This window comes from Octopus bimaculoides, chromosome 10 (genome assembly GCF_046866305.1).
Source record: "Octopus bimaculoides isolate indiv1 chromosome 10, ASM4686630v1, whole genome shotgun sequence".
In the NCBI taxonomy this organism is placed as follows: domain Eukaryota; kingdom Metazoa; phylum Mollusca; class Cephalopoda; order Octopoda; family Octopodidae; genus Octopus; species Octopus bimaculoides.
The window spans coordinates 16,723,391-16,747,060 of record NC_142937.1 but is presented as its reverse complement, the minus strand read 5'-3'; the positions used below and the strand labels follow the sequence as shown (position 1 = coordinate 16,747,060).

Below are 23,670 nucleotides of genomic sequence, written 5' to 3'. Positions count from 1 at the left end.
CCCCCAGTTGTAGAAACATTGCTAGATTGGATTGAAGCCTGGTGCAACCTTCTGGCTTGCCAGCCCTCAGTCAAACCATCTAACCCATGCCAGCATGGAAAGTGGACGTTAAATGAAGATGATGATTCAAAATTATATATAGAAAATCCTACATACAGCTGTTTTCCTACACAATTCTTTAATTTCAGAAATAAAATTCCATATATGATACCAGTGAATTGTGTATATCCTCAGGGAAGATTTCTAAAGGAAATTTAACATGAATTTGAGGAAAGCTTCAGTGCAATAAAGGAAATACTAACACAATTGGATCATCGTACTACTATATTCCTGAAGGGTGACTTCAACTTCCCTAACATCAGGTGGCCTGAGGGCAATATAACCCCAGGAATGACACACAAAGAATGAAATCAAGCAGAATCTCTACTTTATCTTACAAAAATGCTATTCACGAAGCAAAACATTACTCTCTCTAACCAGGCACAAAAATATCTTGGACCTCTGTTTTACAAACAATGTGGAAATTATCCACAACGTAAATATATCACCAACAATATTCTCAGACCATAACATGATTGAACTGACAATGTATGGCCCGGAATTAACTAAAGATAGACTCTGCACAGATGGCGCTCAAACCCTATCCAGCCTAAATTTCTATAAGGTTGACTGGAAGTCACTTGAAAAACAGATACTCCAGCTTCTCTGTGAAACACATAGATATGAAACTCAATAAATTCATGTCAATAATGTGAGCTATATGCATTAAATATGTCCCAGAGAAGGGAGCCAACACATACAAAAACATTCTCCAAGACTGGAGAATACTCATGTGGTGGAGAATAAAGATCTCAAATCATTTAAACAAACACTTTAATGACAATGTGAAATCCCACCAGACAGAGGAACTCTGAGATAGAAAATAAGCTCAAAATTTCCCATGAAAAAGAAAAAGAAGAAAGAGAAACCTGGGCAGTCAAAAATATAAAAAGAAATCCTAAAGCCTTCTACATATTGGCAAAGAAGTCTGCCTCAGTATGTTATAAGATAGGGCCACTATTTGATAAAAATGGCTCACTAACTGCAGACCCGAGGAAGATAAGTGAAGCACTAATAAACAATTCCAAAGTGTTTTCATTTCTCTACTGGAGAATATGCAAACAAACAAGCTGAAGGAGTTTTTCAATGTAACAAATCTATTCAGAAAAGAGGCAACCATCGATTACATCAACATGACAGAAGAGGATGTCATATCAGCCATTGATGAGATCAGATCAAACTAAGCAACAAGCCCAGATGGACTCCTGGCTGTTCTCTTAAAGACATGTAAAAAGGCTCTTGCAAAACCACTGCAGATACTCTTTCAGAGTTTCCTTGCATGTGGTAAACTTCCCAACATGCTAAAAGAGGGTATAATATGCCCTATCCATAAAGGAGGGAGCAGAGCAGATGTCAAAAATTACAGGCCCATCTTTCTGACCTCACATGTTAGCAAGACAATGGAAAGCATTGTCAGAAAAATGCTGATGACGATCCTAGAAAACAACCTTCTCACAAAATGCAACATGGCTTCTGTCCAGGGAGGAGCTGCCTCACATAGTTGCTGCAGCACTTTGATTGGGTACTGAAGCAGCAGCTAAACCAGTCAACTGTAGACATGATATACCTTGACTTTGCCAAGGCTTTTGACAAGGTTGATCATGGCATGATATGTCACAAGCTTTGAAACCTTGGTATTACCGAGAAACTGGAAGAATGGCTGCATGATTTTCTGAAGGGCAGGAGTCAGATGGTTGTAGCCAATGGTGCTCCCTCTGAAGAGACACCAATTCTCAGCAGAGTTCCACAGGGAACTGTACTGGGGCCACTACTATTTGTGGTGACCCTCTCAGACATGCCCTCTGCCAAACAGTCAGCCAACCTGACCAGTTATGCTGAAGACAAAAGTATTACAGGTAGTTAGGAATCCAGAGGATATAAAACTGCAAAATGACCTGAATGAAACCTACAAATGGGCTAACAAAAATCCTAAGATGTATAATTGAACATTTTATGTAATATGTTTATTAAACAATAAAAAGTACTATTTGATTTGCGTCAGTTTCTTATTTCAAAATTGCATTTAAAGGCAAAATTGACATATTTTTGTAAGGACGGAAAAAAAAAAAAAATTTAATCAGGGCATTTCTGAACTCAGCATGTTAGGATGAACTGTAAAAAGCAATATAACTAAAAATCTTTGGAAAATGTTTGCCAGTGTACGTATATTTATACGTATATATAGTTTTATATATATCATCATCGTTTAACGTCTGCTTTCCATGCTAGCATGGGTTGGACAAAATATATATATATATATATATATATATATATATATATATATATATATATATTTATATTTATATACATATATATATATATAAATACAACCAACATCAGTTGTCAAACGATGGTGGTGTGAGGACAAACACACACACATATATATGACGGGTTTCTTTCAGTTTCTGTCTACCAAGTTCACTCATGAGGCTTTAGTCAGCCTGAAGCTATAGTAGAAAACACTTTTCAAAGTATAGAGTTGAATTTTGTGCAGTCATCTGTTGGCAATTTTCTCCCCGTCCCATTTTGTAGCGGGTGTTACCCATTTTTCTGGGCTCTTTTCACAGTTTCACCCCATTTGAAATTGCATTAGTTTTTGTATGAAAAATAAAAGAAGGGAGGGGGGTAGCTTGTTTGTAGTTTGTAGAGGAAACATTAAACATGCCTGAAAAAAAGAAAACATGTTCTTTCCCGCCAACTAAAAGACATGAAGAACTATGAAAGAAGGCAAATAAGTCCTGAGGGTGGGGGAAAGAAAAGAGAACTAACAGTCGATCATTCTAGAACTCCCAGAATGAGAACGCAAATACCCGAAAGACTTTCCTGCTATTCATTACTAAATGTCTTTCCTTTTTCATTGTTAAAAGTAAAGAAGCCAGAAAAGACCAATCGTATTTCAGTCTAATTGTCATTTTAAATGACTGAGGCTTTCCTTTCTCAGTCTCTATCGCTTCACTTCTTTTCTCAATGGTTAAGAGAGTAAAGGTGCGTGGCTAAGTGGTTAGGGGTATTCGGCCCATGATCATAAAGTCATGAGTACGATTCCTGGCAGGATGCTGTATTCTTGAGCAAGGTACTGTAATCTTGCTGCAGTCCACTCAGCTGACAAAAATGAGCTGTAGCTGTAATTCAAAGGAGCCAGCCTTGTCACATTCTGTGTGAAGCTGAATCTCCTTGAGAACTACGTTATGGTATGCATGTCTGTGGAGTGCTCAGCCACTTGTGCGTTAATTTTATGAGCAGACTGTTCCGTTGATCAAGTAAACAGGAATCTCATCATTGTAAGTGATGGAGTGCCATTTTTTAAAAAGAGTGAAAGAAAAGGAAATTTTTCATTAAGACAAAATATTTGCTATTCTGTCATGTAGTGACTTCGCCCTGGACTCTTGCTCAGTTTGATAACTACAGCATGCGCTTGACCTCCAGATCTGGGAGACCCACAAATACCACTGTTAGGACTGGATTAACACCCATAGAGACCATAATGGCTAAAAAGATTTTCCTGCCCCTATAGAGGATCTTTTTTTCATTTTCTTCCAACTGCTTGGAGGTTTATCTTGCTCCAGTCCACTCAGCTGGCCAAAATGAGTTGTAGCTGTAATTGAAAGGGGCTAGTCTTTTCATATTCTGAGACTGAATCTCTCTGAGAACTACGTTAATGGTATGCATATCTGTAGAGTATTCAGCCACTTGTGAGTTAAATTTATCCTCGTGTGATAATGAAAAATGAAAGTAACATCCAATATTTGCTGTAGTTATTTGTCTTTGATTGTCTATGTATCTATGCATCAATGTATCTATGTCTATGTATCAATGTATCTGTTTCTATGTATCTACTGTCTCTCTCACTTCCTCTGTGTACCTCCTCTCTCCTGCTTTTAATTTAACAATGTGTGTATGTATCTACTTTTCTTTCAATGTATGCATCAGTCTACTCTGAAAATACTGATAAACATTTTACCCCTCCCTTCAACTGTAGAAAAATAACAGTAACATCCACAGCTATTTGCTGAGAGAGAGAGACAGACAAACAGAGGGAGAGAGAGGCAGACAGATAGATAGGCAACATTTCTTTTTGCAATTTCCATATTTTCAACAGCTTTATCATAATCATTGAAAATGAAAAATTTTCTGGTGTTTTCTGTATGAGAATGGTTCTATTCTCTTTTACTATTATTCTCTATCTACTCCCTTCCTTCACTCAATCTATCTCTCTCTTTAACCCTCCCTCCCCTCCTCTATGTCTCCTTGTCTAACTGTCCTCCTGCGTTTAATGTTATATTTCTCTTACCACTCAGTGCTATCAATCTCCCCTATCTCTCTCACTCCCTCTTACTTCATCTTTTCTACTTTGCCTCTCACTTCAACTATACCTCCTCTGCTTCTGTCCCTCCCCTCTCTCCCGCTTTGCCACTCCAAGTATATCTCCTCTGCTTAACATCTTTTATTTCTCTTTTTCTTTGTACTTCTCCCTTCAACCTTTTTACCTCTTCCTTTGAAGTGTGACACACACCACAGGTATGTACAAAAACACAAAAAACTAAGCGTATTAATATTATTGATAACTTATGATTTATATATTAGATACATAGTATAAATATATTTACTCTTCTCCATCAATATGGAAGTCAGGGATTTCGTTTTCAGGATTGATGTAAAGGGTAATAAAAGGATTCCAGATAAATGAAGCTACTCCATAACCTGTCAGTACGATTCCAGCAACAGTGCCCTCTTTTTTGGGGAACCACTAGAATAATGAGAGAAAGGTACAGGAATTAAAATTATTTACAATGTATCTGAAGAAATAGATAGTGGGAGAGACAGATAGAGAGAGTATGAAAGAGAGAGAGAGAGAGAGAGAGAGAGAGAGAGAGAGAGAGAGAGAGAGAGAGAGAGAGAGAAAAGAATTTAAAAATTACTTATTATATACCTGTAGAGAGTGATAAGGGGATGAGAGTAAGATGGTAGGGTGGGGCAATAAAGCAAGAAAGTAGCGAGAAAGAGAGAGTGAGATGGGGGCAGAAGGGTGAAAGACGGGGGGGAGAAGGAAGAGAGACGGGGGGGGGGCAGAAGGGAGAAAGACAGTAAGGGAGGAAGGGAGAGAGATGGGGAGTGGAAGGGAGAGACTGGGGAGCGGAAGGAGAGATGGGGTCAGAAGGGAGAGAGACAGGGGAAGGGAGAGAGAGACGGGGGTGGAAGGGAGAGAGTGAGAAGAGATAGTGTAGAGGGGAAAGAGAAAGAAGAATTAAAATTACTTATATTCATTTGTTGGGAAAAGTGGGGCAGATAGGGGACAGAAAGAGGGAGAGGAGACAGATAGGGTCCAGAGATGGAAGAGCAAAAATGGGAGAGGATGAGAAAGAGAGAGAAAAGTAGAGAGAAGTAGGGGAGAGAGAGAAAAGGAGAGAAAGAAAAGAAAGCTAGAGAAGACTGAATTTACCCACACACCCAGCAGCCCAATGCTATATTTACCCACTCACCCAAAAGCTCAATACCAATCAACTCATAACCAATCACCCAATACTATGCTTATCCACATATCCAGTAACCCAATACAATATTTACCCACACAATCAATAGACTATAGTATATATATCAATACACTCAGCAGTCCAATACTATGCTTATCCACATAACCAGTAGCCCAATACTAAATCTTACCTCACTCAAAAGTCCAACACTATATCTACTCATGTACCTAGTAGCCCAATGTTGTATTTACCCTGTAGCATTTTACTTCTTCCTAGAAGGAATTTATGATGAAACAGTATGTCATGATCAAAAAAAAAAAAGATTTTATGAATGTAAACTATAGAAAAAGAAAATGAATTTAAGTAAAACTTAAGGAAATGAAAAATTTTCCACAAATAGATGTCTTACCTTCATGACACAGTTGATGCTGACAGGATAAGCTATAGAATTACCGATTCCATAGAGAAATCCATAAGAAAATAGCAGCATCAGGAAGGACTTCTTGATGCTCAAATACGTCAGAGCCAAGCCACCACTGAAATAGAATGGCATATATGATAACTTTGTTACAATAGCACTGTAATATAAGGGAGAGAAGAGAGGGAGAAAGAGAGAGGCAGACAAGGAGTAGAAAGTGGGAGAGACAGATGAGGAGGGCATGAACAAGGAGGCAAAGAAAGAAGAGGTGAAAAAAGAAAACACAAAGAACAGAAATAAAAATAAAAAGGTAACGATAGAGAACAGAAAAGAAACTGAATGAACAAAAACAAAAATCAATGAAAAGTAATTGTAAAAATTAAAGAAATAAAGCAGGCATGGCTGTGTGACTAAGAGGTTCACTACTCAACCGCATGGTTTTGGGTTCCACTACATGGTGTCTTCGATTAGTGTATTCTATAACTTTTAGCCAACTAAAGCCTTGTTAGTGGATTTGGTAGATAGACACTGACAGAAGTCAGTTGTTGTTTGTGTGTGTGTTCATGTCTCCTTCTCTTGACATTGAATGCTTGTGGTAAATGTATGTCACTGTCATATGTTTACAATGTTCCAGGAAATATTGTTTGAAAGAGTAAGGTGTGGCACTTTTTCACACAGCTATCCTCATCCATTCTTGCCACATGTCCATACCAGCGCAATCGTCTCTCTTGCACACCACAACTGATGCCTCTTATGTCTAATTTTTCTCTCAAGGCACTTACACTCTGTCGAGTATGCACACCTATATTACACATCAATTGGAGCATACTGGCTTCGTTTCTTGCAAGCTTACGCATATCCTCAGCAGTCACGGCCCATGTTTCACTGCCATGTAGCATGGCTGTTCGTACACATGCGTCATACAGTCTGCCTTTTACTCTGAGTGGAGAGGCCCTTTGTCACCAGCAGAGGTAAGAACTCTCTAAACTTTGCCCAGGCTATTCTTATTCCAGCAGCTACATTTTCAGTGCACCCTCCCCGGCTACAAACTTGGTCACCTAGGTAGCAGAAGCTATCAACTACTTCTAGTTTTTCACCCTGGAGTGTGGTAAAGGTTGTTTTCTGCCCATTCTCAGTGTTTATTGCTCCTGAGCATCTGCCACATACAAAAACTATCTTGCTAGTTAGCCGTCCTTTGATATTGCTGCACCTCTTATGTGTCCATAGCTTGCACTGGGTACATCTTATAGAGTTTCTACCTACACCTTTTCTACTGATTGAGCAGGGCCATCTACCTGAAGGTTATGTATGATAGTTTCAAATTTCCTCATGGCTCCTTTGTATACTCTGATCCTTTCTTTATGGCTGTAACCTGAGAACTGCATGCGGTGAATAAAATGTTGTATATGTCTCTTTAATTCTGTAGGGTCGCACATGCAGGACACGTTTCATTTTTTTTTACGGATTCCCACGTTTTAGGCTATGGAGATTCAGATTCTGAAAAATTTTTTTCAAAAATCTCAAATTCAAAATTTCGAATCCCCCCCCCCCCCCCCCCCACCATTTCCTCATTTTAAAATATTTTCCGGAATTTATTTATTTTTTTTTTTTTTAGAAATGCGTAAAAAAATACGGAGATTATGATTCTGAAAAAAAATTGTTTGAAAAATTTCAATCCCCCCACCCCCAAGCAGTCTATTTACATGCTAGAAATAACAGCCAAATCGAAATTTTGAATTTGAGATTTTCGAAATTTTTTTTTTCAGAATCTGAATCTCCATAGCCTAAAACGTGGGATTCCGTAAAAAAAAAAAAAAAGGGGGGGGGGGGTAAAGGTTCAGATTACATATACTCCATCTGGACCACTCCTTCATATATAAGTTATACCTACATATTTTCAAATTGTAGTTATTATCGGTAAAATTACGATCGAAAGCTATTGCACTCGACAAATTGCCTCAAATTATATTTAAAATTTATTATGTCTGACAGCAGGATTCCCTATATAGTTGAGTCACTTAACTAATAAACTCCTAAGGTAGTTATAAAATTAGCGATTCGTCTATTTATATATCTAATTACTTCTGTTATATTTATATTCGAGACATTTTTATTTTCCAAATAAGAGTGAAGGGAGGTAACCCTAGATTTGAGTATCCTCAATAACGTCTTAATCTAACGACTAATTAACCAATCCATCAGTCCACCAATCAATCAGCCAATCAATCAATTAACTAAATAACTAATTGACCATTCAATCAATCAATCCAAACCCTGGTTAAAAATAGCGTTACATACCAGAGTCCATAACCAAATACATACCCATGCATATATAATACATACATACATACACACACACACACACACACACATATATATATATACATATCTACATGCACACCCTCATATATACAGTCATCTATATACATACATACACATATATATACACACACACCTATACAACCAACTACATACATACACACACATATATATATACATACCTACTTACCTACACATATCCTCATACACAAAAATATCAGCATAAAACAATCACATACATATGTTTATCTTAACATACATATATTAGTATTCATATACCAATATATATACATATACATATAGGAATATACTTACTTAATTGCCTATACAAATATATACATACTGTCCCACCCATGCTAGCATGGAGCACAGACATTATATGACGATGATGATATTTAACCCTTTTTTTGACACTGCCTCACCCTAGACTGCACTTAGTTCACTTAGTTCTATTGTACAAACTTTTCAAGAGATCTAAATTAAACCTTCCATTGAAATTTTATGTTAATTTATGTTCTAAATACCAGTTTACTAATAGTAAAGTTATTTTATTAAACTCTTTATTTTCAAAATTAGCTGAAGGAAAGTTAGTGTAGTTTAACATAAATATCGTAACAAAATAGTTCATATTTCAAATTCACAATTGAACCATCATCAGCTTTGTTTCCTGTTTCCACATCTACATTTTCATACTTGCGTGGGTCAGATGAGAGTATGTTGAAGCAGATGCCCTTATTTCTTTTAATCATGGTTTTTGTTGGTAATTTCTTCTGAAAATCACTTTCATTATTTCAAAGAAAAAAAGTGATATAAATTAAGATATTACCTCATGAGCCAACCTGCTAATAGTATGGTAATTCTGGAACCAAGTCGCTTCTCCAAGATCCCAGACAAAAACATTGTGAACCCAGTAGTAATAGTGCCAACTGACACAATCCAGATGGTATCAGTATACTGAATGTCCGGGGAGATTTTACGCATACGCATATATGAAATGAAATAGGTGGAAAAATTTCCTAAAATTGCAGAAAAAAGACTTTAGTAAGACACCATGCGCATCAATAATATTATTGTTATTGTTAAAAAGAAAAAGAAAACCTTTACATTCTGAATTCAAATTCCAACAAGGTCAACATTGCATTTTACTCTTCTGGAGTCAATAAAATAAAATACTAGTCAAATATTAGAGTCGATGGCATCAACTATCCCTTTTGAAAATGGATGGCCTTATACCAAAATCAATAGAGCATTAGAAGAAATACTTTGTAGTATTTCTTCTGGTTTTTTACAGCCTGAACTCTCATCCCACATAGGTCAACTTTGTCTTTCTTCCTTTTGGGGTCAATAGACTAAAGTAGGATTAACTAAGCTCTCTTTTCAAAACTGCTGGTCTTGAAATTAAATCCGAAACCATTAAGGGCAGTGGATTGGTAAAAATCATAAGACCACCAAAAATAATACTTAGCAATATTTCTTCTAGCATTTTATGTTGTTCTGAGGTCAAATTCTGCTGGGATCAACTTTGCCTCTCTCCTTTCAGAATAATATGAAGCATCACTTAAGCACTGAGGTCAATGGTATTGACTAATCCTTCCCTCAAAAATACTGACCGATCCCACTGTCTAAAAAATTGGTGATGGGAAGACATTGATACTCCTAATCATTCCTCTCACAAAGCAGTAAAGGTTGATTTCTCACATAGAAAGAAGGCAAGAAATTTTTTTGAGAAAGGAATAAGTGTTTATCGATTCCCAAAACGATGAAAGGTGGGATTTCATCAACATAAATGGCCAATAAAATACAGTGAGGTATTTTGCTTACCTTTTCCTGCAATCGAAACAGTAATGTTTATAATAGAGGCCAATAAGAGAGCCCCAACATGGTGGTTTGAACTTCTAGAAATAAGAACCAAATCTTTCTTAAATTACCCCCTCATCAACACTAGCTAAAACAAAGAAAAAATGAAATCATTGGATAATGTAATCTAAAGGTACATACTACCTGGAAAGAGACAAGATGGTCATAGCTGGAATTCCATTAATAATGGGTCTACTTGTTCATGGTTGACCAGTAGTTAAACAATAACAACATTTAAAGTGATAGATTGACAGAATTATTAGCACAGCAGAGTAAGTGCTTTTCCTCTGGTTCTTTACATTTTGATTTCAATTCCCACCAAGGTCAAATTTACCTTTTATCCTTTCAGTGTCTGTTATACACTTTTGTTTAGATATATTGGGTGGGTTTTAAAATCTCTTGCTAGCTTGGATCCCTTCACATTACTGATAGCAACACGACTTGCCTCTTCTACAGACACAGTAAAAAAAGTGTCACTCACCGATGTGATGTCATCTTGTTCACTACCGATCCTCTTGCAACATCTCTCTTTCTCCCTTCCAGTCAATTACCCTTCAACCACACCATATAAAATATGTGGCATGAAGAATTAGCTTATGATAATTTCTCTCGACTAAGTGCACATGCAAACTAAGACAAAGAAATTTTATGCTGTTGTCTTACTCCACAAAATGGCTATTTAATTTTTTTTATTTTCATTATAAAACTAAACTCCTAAACCCAGAGTCTAGTAAAGTGGGTCCTTGTAAAGTGAGGCATTACTCTATATTATTAATTTTGAAATTAGTGTCCAAGAAAGAACAATTTTGAATTACAAGAACAGTCCATCTGACTAAGTTTCACACAGACTGTCTCATAATTTCCATCATAAGGGCCAGGGTCAAATTGAGACTGTGGCGGAAAACATTTTCCCAAAGCATTACACAGTGAGACAGAGTTCAAGACTTCATAAGTACAAAGCTTGTTAACTATTTGGCTATGCCTACACTGCAAAAGAGAAATAACAACATTCTGCACAATCAGAGCTGACACAAGACTGCAAAATCAATATTGTTTTGAACCAATGAGGAAGCTTCTACATGGTTACATGATCAGCCATAAATGAAAGCTAAATCTATTAAATTATATCCAAGCATCTTCAAGAAATGCTACATTAATATAGTCCTGGATATACTATGTCTGAAAATAACATGGAATAGTAGAAAAAAACCCTGTTTAGAAGACCTTTTGGATCTATTTTAAAACGGGGGCCACATTTTTCATTAATGTTTTACGTAGTGTTTTTGGTACGGAAAACTTTCAAACTTCGTATACTTATCTATTTTGTGTTATAGAACAGAAAAATATTTTTGTATTCGAATTTATTTCATGTAAAAAATTGTCTTATTTCGATAATTTCAACCAATCACTGACAAGTATTCAGTTGTTTACATTTACTCCTTTGGCTGATTAAGCGATGTAAAGCGTATTTAATCTCCATACCTTCGTTTTATTTGCTTTTTTCATTTTAAATTTGCTTTAACCCTAACCCTAGGGTTAGGGTTAGGGTTAGGGTTAATTGTTTCAGAATCGTTTGTTTATGTAGTCGGCACTTAATGTATATCGGCTGAATGGACGTCAGTGATTGGTTGAAATTACAGAAATACGACAACTTTAACATGGAATAACTTATGGATTTCTTTTTTTTTAAAGAAGACTAAGAGAAAAAGATGTTTTATATGACACATTCTACCAGTGTTCCAAGTTTCAAAGTGTTTCGTTAATGAAAAATGTGGCCCCCGTTTTAAAAAAGATCAGACCTTTTTGATCATAGGTCAACTGGAATAGAACAAACCTAAGGAAAAATAATGTAACACTTACCGATAATATAGCTGCTTCCCAGAGCCAAATGTACAATTATACCGCCTAAAATAACGGAAATTCCACGCCATGTTGAGTATTTGAAGTTAAAATGTGAAAGAGGCATAGTAAAGCTGAAGAGATAAACAATAAGGCTAGTGGCACTCCATCCCTGTTATTCTTTTTGGTGTTTGGAATATGGTAACTGTTCAGACTGAACAGATAAAATAATTCTGAAATAGAAATAATATCATCATCAATATTTAAGGCATTGAGCTGGCAGAATTGTTAGAGCATTGAACAAAATGATTACTAGCATTTCTTTTAGTTCTTTACATTCTGAGTTCAAAGCTTGCATAGATTAACTTTACCTTTCACCTTTTGGAGTTGATAAAATAATAGTTGAGCACTGAGGTTGATGTAATTAATTTACCCACCTTCCCTAAAATTGCTGGCCTTGTGCCAAAATTTGAAACTATTACTATTTTTATTTAAGGTGGTGAGCAGGCAGAATCATTAGAGCATCAAAATAAATGCCTAGTGGTATTTCTTCTGATTCATCAATTTCCGAATTCAAATTCCACCAGGGTCAACTTCCCCGAGGAAGGGGAGGAGGTGGATGAATTACTTTCGGGAAAGTTCCGAGGAAGGAGAGGAGGGGGATGAATTACTTCCTGGAAAGTTCCGAGGAAGGGGATGATTTACTTCCTAGAAAGTTTTGAGGAAGGGGATAAATTAATTCATGGAAAGTTCCGAAGAAGGGGATGAATAAGTTCGGTGGAAGGGGAGGAGGGGGATGAATTACTTCTTGGAAAGTTCTAAGGAAGGGGAGGAGGGGATGAATTACTTCCTAGAAAGTTCCGAGGAAGAGGGATTATTGTATTCAGAGGAGAGAGAGGAGATAGGGAAGAGAGAGAGGAGATAGGGAAGAGAGAGAGGAGATAGGGAAGAGAGAGAGGAGATAGGGAAGAGAGAGAGAGAGGAGATAGGGAAGAGAGAGAGAGAGAGAGGAGATAGGGAAGAGAGAGAGGAGACAGGGAAGAGAGAGAGGAGACAGGGAAGAGAGAGAGAGAGGAGACAGGGAAGAGAGAGAGAGAGGAGACAGGGAAGAGAGAGAGAGAGGAGACAGGGAAGAGAGAGAGAGAGGAGACAGGGAAGAGAGAGAGAGAGGAGACAGGGAAGAGAGAGAGAGGAGACAGGGAAGAGAGAGAGAGGAGACAGGGAAGAGAGAGAGAGGAGACAGGGAAGAGAGAGAGGAGACAGGGAAGAGAGAGAGAGGAGACAGGGAAGAGAGAGAGAGGAGACAGGGAAGAGAGAGAGAGGAGACAGGGAAGAGAGAGAGGAGATACAAGAGGCCAGAAGAAAGTGTGCTGATGTAAAGGAGACATTTGGTTACCTAGTCACAGGGAAAGCAAGAGAGAGTAACCAAGTGAAAGGGAAAGAGAGTAGGAGACAGCAAAAGTGTAAGAGAGAGCAGAAGAGAGATGGTGTAGGGCTAGGGTATACTCTCAAGTAACAAAGATCTGAGCATAAATCAGGGTAGAAATTTTAGGTATGGCAGGTGGCAGCAATACAGTGAGCAGGCCAGTGAGGGCAAGAAAGGGGATTGGGAAACAATAATAATTTATGAAGAGCAAATGTGAGGAAGAGAAAGATGCTGTTTAGAAGAGGAGATATAGTTTGCTTTCTGAAGGTAGGGTGGGTGAAAAGTGTGTTGCTACATATGGGTGGGACACAACTCTTCAAGCACTCAGTTTTGTGGACAGGTCTTCTTTAGAACCTCATATTAATTCAGAACAGCATTTTTTATATCTTATATAACCACAGATTTTTCACCAAATTTGGCAAAAATACTCATAACCCTAACCCTAACTCTAAAACCCAAACCCTAACCCTAAAACCAGAACCCTAACCCTAAAACCCTAACCCTAACCCTAAAACCCCAAAGCTAAAACCAGTAAAAATGCACGAACGATGTCATAAATCACAGTACCACCGATAGTTGTTGTTGACAAACAACGGCATTAATTTTATTCAAGGGAAAAGATCTCATTACACTGCCACAATATGTTGTTGACAAACCACAGCAGTAATTGTCTTCACCTCAATAGACGTCAGTGATTGGTTGAAATTACCAAAATACGACAACTTTAACACAAAATAACTTTAAAAATCTAAAATTTTCTCAACAACACTAAGAGTAAAAGATGTTTTATATGACACATTCTACCAGTGTCCCAAGTTTGAAAGTGTTTCATTAGAAAACAAATGGTGTCCGCCAAATCAGAAAGATCCGGGGATCTGGTCGAGGTAAACTGCATGAAAGCCATCGCATGCATATGTGGCTTTTAGTGAGTGTCCATATAGAATATATATCAGGTTTCATAAATCTGGGAAACTTTTCAACACAAGATGCATCAGTACAAACTCAAAAGTCATGCCCTCATTGTAAGAGAATTTCTCAATGCAGATGACTGATCTCTTTACTCACATTCAAGAAACCATGCAACATATGGAAACTTTCTCCAATGCTTATTCTATACTAGGCCCGACAATAAGTCTTAAAAAGACTTGTCTTATATCAGCCTGCACCAGGAGGGACATACTTAGAACCAGATATAAGAATGTATGATTAGAAGTTGTCAACAAGCTTGTGTATCTAGGCAGTGCCCTTAGTTTACAATGCACCCTTGAAAATGAAATCTTGCTAAGAATCAGCGAAAGTGACACTTTCAGAAAGTTGGAAAAGCACCTGTGGTTTCAACATCATAGCTCTCCTGATACTAAAGTGAAGATTTATATAACATGGGTTTTGTCCTCCCTGTTGTACATTTGTGAGACATAGAAAGCACCTGAAACGACTGGAGCACTTCCAGCAGTAGTGTGTATGTCATATCTTGAACCTATGCTGGAAAATGTATGTGAGTGATGTTGAGGTCCTTGAAAGAAGTAGTGAGTCAATCATTTTGCAGCTCCAATGAATAGGTCACTTAGTGAGAATGGAGGACAGTAAGACACTGAAGTAACTCCAGTGTGGTGAGCTGAGGAATGGCAAGCATCCACCTCATAAACCTAAGCTGAGGTTCAAAGATTACATAGAAACATGTCAGAAAAGGACTGAGATGAAACTGCAACTAATCGGCAAGATAGAAGAAAGCAATATATGACAGAAGTTAAAATTTCAAAATAGCTTGAAGAAATCATGAAAAGTTGCAGAGGTATGCTAGAAAGGGTTTGGACATGATATTTCCGGGAAATTTGATATCACTGATGGGTTAGTTAGTAATGAAAAAAAAAATCAATATCAAAAGATACAACATGGAGTGGAAGGTACTAGGATGTGCAGTGAAACATACTGATAACTTTATCTACAAATTAAATTAACAGGTCACTAATTTCTTTTCCTATTTCCTTGTAAATGTGTATGCCTTAAAAAATTAATATTGTAAATGGCAAGAGAACTGGAGCCAACTTTAGTGAATCAGACTAATTGCTTTATAGATTCAGAATATATGTATAGATGATATAGATAAATGAATTTAAATGAAGTTTGGATCTTCCCCCACCCCTTTTATAAGTGGTTTGTGAAGGTGCAGGTCTTAGTGGTTGGGGTATTCAGCTCACAATCGTAAAGTTGTGAGTTCAATCCCCAGTGGCACATTGTGTCCTTGAGCAAGGCACTTCATTTCACATTGCTTCAGTCCATTCAGGTGGCAGAAATGAATGGTACCTGTATTTTCAAGGGTCAGCCTTGTCACATTCTGTGTTACACTGAACCTTCCTGAGAACTAAGTTAAGTGTCTGTGGAGTGTTCAGCCACTTACACGTTAATTTCACGAGCAGGCTGTTCCATCGATCATAGCAACTAGAACACTCATCATCGTAACTGATGCAGATGGAGTGCCAGTTTTATCAGGACAAAATTATATATAAAAAAGAAAAACAGTGCTAACACATAATCACATTGCCACACAATTACTCTTCCTCAACAGGCTGTTCTATTTAATGGCATCAAAACAAATCAAAGAAAGACATCCTATAACCTTCAAACAATAACTAGCTAAATTTCTTTGAAGGATATCAACCAAATCGCCTATATCTAGATACATCCCTATTTGGATGGACTATGCAACAACAAAATTTAGCTTAAAAATGACTGTCAGGTGGCGTGACTAAGACAGCGTGGGCCAACTTTGGTTGAAACATCTAAGATTTGGGTTGTTTCAAATTATTTTAGCCATTTCCTGCAGAAAAAAAAAAAAAAAAAAAAAAAAAAAACCCCGATCCCTTAAAAAAAAGTAAAATAAAAAGCAAAAACTAATTTATTGCAAAGGGCCAAAGAAAAACTGGCATATATAGTAGCTGCTTTATTAATTTTGAATTCAAATCATGTCAGGTTCTTTTTATTTCATACCTCTGGAGTCGTGAGATCAATAGGGTGTCTTCTTTTTTAAGGTATTGTAGTTTAGCTCTCCCCACCCTCATTGCAATGTTTTACATAAAATGTTTATCAATGTATTAATGAGGTTAAACAACTACAATCTAATGCTTCTCAGCCTTATGGCTAAGATCAATATCAAACAACTACAATCTAACTTTTAGTTTTGGCCTGCTACATTTCCTGGCATATAGGGCGTTTTATGATTTATTTATTTTTTAATTGGTACATTTGGATATGGGTACAAAAATTGCCCTATGTCCAATGCAGCCATATCGTGGATAGGAAACCAAGTGACGTAGGATAGAGGGGGGGGGGTCGATTACACCGATCCCAGTGCTCAACTGGTACTTATTTTATGGACCCCAAAATTATGGGAGGCAAAGTCGACACCGGCAGCATTTCAACTCAGAACGTAAAATTGAAAGAAATGCCGCTAAGCATTTTATCCAACGCGTTGACGATGCTGCCAGCACGCCACCTTACTAATAACAAAATATTTCTTTATTGCCCACAAGGGGCTAAACGTAAAGGGGACAAACAAGAACAGACAAAGGGATTAAGTCAATTGCACCGACCTCAGTACGTAACTGGTACTTATTTAATCGACCCCCGAAAGGATGAAAGGCGAAGTCGACCTCGGCGGAATTTGAACTCAGAAGGAAATACCTATTTCGTTATTGCCCACAAGAGGCTAAACATAGAGGGAACAACCAAGAACAGACGAACGGATTAAGTCGATTACATCGACCCCAGTGCGTAACTGGTACTTAATTTATCGACCCCGAAAGGATGAAAGGCAAAGTCGACCTCGGCGGAATTTGAACTCAGAACGTAACGGCAGACGAAATACCGCTAAGCATTTCGCCCGGCGTGCAAACGATTCTGCTAGCTCGCCGCCTTACAAATAATAAAATATTGAAAACAGACCAAATTATCGTAGTCTCATTGCACAAACTTGCGAGAAATTGCTAACGGTGTGTTGGCAGTGACAGCGGGGGGGGGGGGCATCATCCCAATTATACCTCCCTCCTCAGCATACATAATTCACTACTAAAATGTCTTATGTTATCTTTAAGAAACAAATTTTTTTTTAATTATTTAAATCAATTCTTCTAGAAGGATGAAAGACGTTAAATTTTCAGCAAAAGTGCGGAGATACGCCACTCAGCCTACCGCGGTTACCCAGATCACAGCCTTAGATTTACAGGATAGCAACCCTCTTGACCAAAGTATGAACTATACACTCGATCTGAAATAAGTTTATTATAAATTTATGGTTTCATACTTTATTCCAGTATATCGTCACAATAATCTGTGTATTTACATGTACAGGAGCATGTATTTCCACCAAGAAAATCCACTTCAAATTATCTCACCAGGTTGAGTCAAAAGTTTTTTCGAATTTTCACTGAGGATTTTTGGCAACTTGTATCTCCATGTTATATCATTAATTTGATACAACTTGTCCAATCGTTGCAGAATTGTTTATTCTTTATTTTCATATATAACATAAGCATTATTTATTTTACAGCTTTGATAATGAATGATGAAAAAATTTCAATTAGAACCATTTTACGCTGTATATGAGGGAAAAAAGGACTGAATGCAAGGGTAGTGGCAAAAGAAATTAATATGGAAGGCCCAAGTACTACCAACAAACGTGTGACACCAGCCTCGAAGACAAACCAAGGCCAGAGAAAACTTATGGAAGGCGAGGTCTTGCTTGAAATAGTTGAACAACAGCCAAGCACAAACACTCGTACAGAGCTTAGTCCTTTTACAAAACACTATCAATCGACAACCTCCATAAGCTTGGTCTGGTGAACACACGCTGTCGAGACTCCTCATGAACTGATCAATGACATGTTCAACGATGTGTGAACATTTGCAAGCAAGTGCTGACAAATTCACGAGACGCCCATTTTGGACGTCACATTGTAACTGAGGATGAAAATGAATATTTTCGTAATCCTAATAAGAGAAATCGGTGACTTCGTTTCGGTCGGGCTTTAGAACCTGTTGTCAAACAAGGGCAGTTTGAACAGAAGGTCATGTTGGGTGTTAGGTGCCTCAGCGCACACTGCAAATGAAACCAAGCGCAAACTTGAGGGGTTGGGAAGTGCTGCCTCGCCTTGCTTACAGTTCAGACCTTGCACCATCAGATTACAATCTTTTCCGAGCCATGGCTCTTTCCTGGACGGACGGAGGTTTAACAATGTGGGTGAGGTCAAAATTGATGTAGAGAGTTTTTTTGCCGTTAAACCAGCAAAATGGAATTGAGTTTCTGTTTGGACACAACGATGGCAATAAACAATAGAATAAGATGGGATATAAAGGCGGCGAGCTGGCAGAAACGTTAGCACGCCGGGCGAAAGGCTTAGCGGTATTTCGTCTGTCTTTACGTTCTGAGTTCAAATTCCGCCGAAGTCGACTTTGCCTTTCATCTTTTCGGGGTCGTTAAATTAAGTACCAGTTACGTACTCTGGTAGATCTAATCGACTGCCCCCCCTCCCCCAAAATTCCGGGCCTTATGCCTAGATTAGAAAAGAATATGATGGGATATATTTTGATGAATAAACGCTATTCGTATGGAATTTGTCTGAACTATTAATTACAGCTTGAAATACGAAAAAACTTTTGGTTCAACTTCGTATAGTGAGTCTATGATGAAACATACTAAATTTGTTTTTTCAATAACTTAGACATAAAATAGGGGAGCCTCTTATACGCCGGCAAATACGTTATGTTCAATTCCTGACACATCTAATTCCTAAGTTCATTAAGTGATACAGTAAAATGAAATTCAATCAAAAACATCTGCTCATTCAAATTCCAATTAAATTAGCTACATTCAATTTGGGAATAATTAAAATAATCGATATTTAGACTGAACGATGGGATACTGCTATTACAAAATTTCATTTCAGTGAGATTGCTCTATAAAAGTTATAAATGATGACATTAACCTTAGTTGTTATTGTTATTTACTCCCCCCCCCCCCCAACACACACACAGCAGAGATTTCTGACGGTTTTGATCAAAAACACATTAAAAAAAAACCCACGAAAACCATGGATTTCACATTTAAAGTGAGATCCGTGGAATGGTATGAGCCTGTAAGAAGTTGGTGAGCAACCCCAGGACCGTTTCTACTGTAATATAACCTAATGGACAAAGCAATGCCCAGGAAGCCTATAGTATTTACTTACTGACAGTAAGTTACAGCATTGACTAGCGCAAGGCCCTGTGACCCATTCCTCTTCCTCCCTAGTAACTACTGTGCCCATGCTTTTGGGCGGCACCGAGTAAGTGCCCACTCCCCAAAAAGAAAATCGTAAGCCGTTACCGTTCACAGGGCGATCCTTCGGTATTATTATACAGAGAAAACGAGGGCATTCACTTCTTTTTCAGCCTAACCTTTTTATGTCACGAAGAAAAGTTGTGTGGATGAAAGTGTCCACCAATACCGAAGGATTGCCCCTCCCTACTTTGATGTGCAGTATCGAAAGTTGTCCCACAGCTGACTGTTGAAGTTATGGATATGTAGAGGTATAAGAGAGCATTTGTGTGCATGTGCGTACGTATATGTGTGTGTGTTTGTACGTGTGTATGCATGTGTGCGATTCTGTGAGCATGTACGCGTATTTATATGTGTGAATGAATGTGTATTTGAGTGTAAAATTATACGCAAGTTCGATTTTACAAACGAGGAAAAGTTTTTTTTATTCTGAAGACTTTGGTATCTTGGCGCGAAACTCTGAGTCCTCGAGTCACTGTAATTCATTGACACACGTATCACAATATCTATATGATACAACGTATGAAAGATCACTATATGGATCCCTTGTATGCTAAAAATAGACGTCAAACCGTCTTACCACTAAATCTGTGTTCTCAACTGAGTAACACGCTAGATGTTTACGAGATAGACAAATGAAAAGTTGTTAGAAAAGAATAGCTGGTTAATATTGCCTGTTTTGCTCTTAAAATAACTTTGTAATTGCTAGATAAAAAAAAGCTCTCTCAAAACACACATATATATATATATATATATATATATATATATATATATATATATATATATTTGTGCTTCAGTACACATAATAGAGCGGGAGTATGTGTGTGCCAGTGTGTGTGTGTGTGTGTGTGAAAACATGTACACACACACACATACAATTCGTGGGTGTGTTTCTAGCATTCTATAACGAACACAAAATAACAACCACTTCCTACTTATTAACTGTTTGTTTATTTGTATGTGTTGATAAAAAAAAAATGCTGCGAAGAAATCGAAGCGGATCTAAGTGTAAACTGGGAGATTTCATATACAAGAAACGAAAGAGAAAAATAGTTTGATGGGAACGAAAGAGCAAACGGTAAACGTAACAAGTACTTGCCACTGAGAATGTCCAATTACGTGTAAACTCTTTCTCCTCCAGTTTTAAAATCCATAAACCATTAAATGTAAACATCTAACTCCAAAAAATATCTCTTGATAAATAAATACACGAAGATATACTTAACTAAATTCCATACCTTCACTGAGAAATGTTTAATCCGTATTGTATAATAAGTTCGCAATATGGTAGAAAAAATATGTTAGAGAAAATATATAGTTAAGTTTTTAACCACAAGCACATTTTACCGTTTTTCTCTCTACTTCAAGTAGCATTTTCTTTCTTTCCTATTTTTAAAGCTCATTGTCAAATAAACGTGACCGACCACTACGATTTCAGTATTAACCACAAGCAGCAGCAACTATCGAAAACACTTTAAAAATAATATAAATAAAAAATAAATACTCACAGTTCAAAAATTAGATAAATGAAAGCGTTAAAGATAACCAGCCATATCATGTAATGAAGCAAATTTAGTTAGCTGCCAGGTGCCGAGTTCGTTCCCTGTTTAAGTCGATAACACAATTTTTTTTTTTTTTTTACACAACCAGCTTGTAATTAAGTGCAAATTAAATAATTAAACAGAATGTTTTAATATTTCCGATAAATTAATTTTGTAATCATTACTAACTGAAATATGTATTTTCTTTCCTTTTCTCTATTATTATTGCAAACTATTTCACAAGAACCAGCTGTGTTTTTAAATAAAGCGATTTTAGAATATTGCCAGGTGCCGAATTTGTTCCCTGATTAATGAAGTTTAAATAATGGAGAAATGTTTACTATTTCCGATGAATTATTTTTAACCATTATTTGTTTAAATCGGAATTTTTTTAACGAATTATTTCATGAAGTATTTATCCAGGCGTTTCAGGCAGGTTAAGTCTCGGCCTATCTTTTCTCCCAGTGCGTATATAAATTGTATATAATTGATCCACGTACATATATTATAAACCCACGTGTGCAATTTAAGTAAGTTGCTGTTTTAAATTCCTAACTTCAACAAGAACTGCTGTTCGACATGATATACTGACACACGTACAGCGTTTCTGCTGCTGTTTTATTGTTTCCTCGTTTACTTTTCTGCTCATAAATATACCTCTTACATGTCAACTTGCTTTCTCACACTGTTCCTGCAGTCGTTTCTTTTATATTTCATCGTCTCCCGCCCTCACCTAATTCGTTTCCTTTGCATCTTGTGCACGTAGGAACCACCGAGGCCGTTCGATTGGTTTGGAAATAGCAGTCACAATCTTCCTCATATCACAACCGTCTTCAAAAAGGTTATATTAAATAATGTATCCCTAAATCCCCCCCCCCAAAAAAAAACGCGGGGGTATGCTCACGGCTTTGAATTGATTAGAGTTGACCCAGTACTAAACAAAAACAATTACAGCAACAGCTGAATGCTTTTATGGGTAAATTTTTTGAGTAATACCCGCACGATTTTCACTAAGGAAAAAAAAAGAACGCGGATTTTTTGCGTGGAATCAAGTACCCTGACCTCCTAATATGCTGCAAATCCCTTATTTTGGTTCGGAAAAAAGGGGGTCGAGGGTGGACTCCCGTCCCCACTTTTTTCCGAACCAAAATAAGGGATTTGCAGCATATTAGGAGGTCAGGGTACTTGATTCTACGCAAAAAATCCGCGTTCTTTTTTTTTTCCTTAGTGAAAATCGTGCGGGTGTTACTCAAAAAATTTACCCTTTTATGTACCAACAAGTGGGTCTATACAGTCGATGACACCTGCTAGAAATAACAACCAAATCTATTTCGAACCACATTATTGTTTGAGTAAAGGAAGAATGATGTGGAATCCAAGACGAGGATGGCACGCCCAGTGAATCTTCGATGAGGGTCGACTTGGAGAGTAAACAAACAACAACAAACTTTTAACTTCCTCTGATACAAAGGAGTGGAATCGCTATATGGTCGATCGATTTCCTAAAAGTAGTAGCCAAATCCCTCTCAAATGAAATTCTACGGTTTTAAAAACAGAACATGTTGTTTAATGTCGTCTTAGATAAACTATGTCTGAAGTAGAAAAATAAAGGAATATACGATTACAGCTGATACCCTTTTAACTAATAAGTCTTCTCTGTTTGGGTCGACTTGGAGCAAAACAGCAACTCTTCATGTCTCAATCTGTTGCCTACTTCTTTCTCTCTTTCTATCTTCGCTGTCCATCTTCCTTAATATTCTCTTCTAGGTTTACTCTTCTCTTTCGTTTCTTTCCTTTCTTTTCTTCACCTTTCTCACTCCTCCTTTTCTTCCTCCTCTCTCTTTTATTTTCTCATATTCTACCATTTCTGAACTAATCTTGTTTTCTCCGTCTTTCTCAGTCCTCCTCTCTCCCTCTTCCACCTCTCCTTCCTCTTCCACCTCTCCTTCCTCTTCCACCTCTCCTTCCTCTTCCACCTCTCCTTCCTCTTCCACCCCTCTTTCCTCTCCTCTACATCCTTCTCAGTCTCTCTTACTCTTTCTTTCCTCCTATTCTTTCAGTTCTCTGTTAATTCTATTCTCTTCTGTCTCTCTTTTGCCTCTCACTTCACTCATTCTGTCTCCCACTCTCCATTATTTCTCCATTTTCTCGCCTGTCTCCTCAAACTCCATCTCTGTTCTTTCTCTCTCCTCCCTAACTTTTCTATAATCTTATTTTCTTCTTCATATTTGTTTTTATAACTTTCTTATTACTATCTTGCTACTCCTACTTTTTCCCTCTTGTCGCTTTTCTCCTCAAACTTTCTTCTTTATCCTCATTCTTACATTCATTCACGTTTGTTTTTTTGGCCTTTCTTCTTTTTAGTTCTATCTTGTTTATCCTTCCCA

General features: G+C 37.3%; 1 protein-coding gene across 10 annotated transcripts in view; it reads right to left on the bottom strand.

The window, feature by feature from the left end:
* The window catches only part of LOC106879961 (apicoplast pyruvate carrier 1), a 43,213-nt gene extending 20,159 nt beyond the window's left edge, over window positions 1-23,054 (bottom strand). Inside the window, exons 1-5 of one of the 10 annotated variants that reach the window (XM_014929727.3) lie at window positions 21,251-23,054; window positions 12,025-12,236; window positions 9,134-9,323; window positions 5,980-6,106; window positions 4,707-4,846 (exon numbers count right to left, since the gene is read on the bottom strand). In XM_014929727.3, the coding sequence (XP_014785213.1) occupies window positions 4,707-4,846; window positions 5,980-6,106; window positions 9,134-9,323; window positions 12,025-12,130 (563 nt within the window). In that variant the 5' untranslated portion in view covers window positions 12,131-12,236; window positions 21,251-23,054. Of the gene's footprint in view, window positions 1-4,706; window positions 4,847-5,979; window positions 6,107-9,133; window positions 9,324-12,024; window positions 12,237-19,790; window positions 19,810-20,841 lie in introns of those variants that run through there. The other 9 variants (XM_014929739.3, XM_052971054.2, XM_014929722.3 and 6 more) reach the window with 9 other exon arrangements.
* Between the last annotated feature and the right edge of the window lie 616 nt (window positions 23,055-23,670).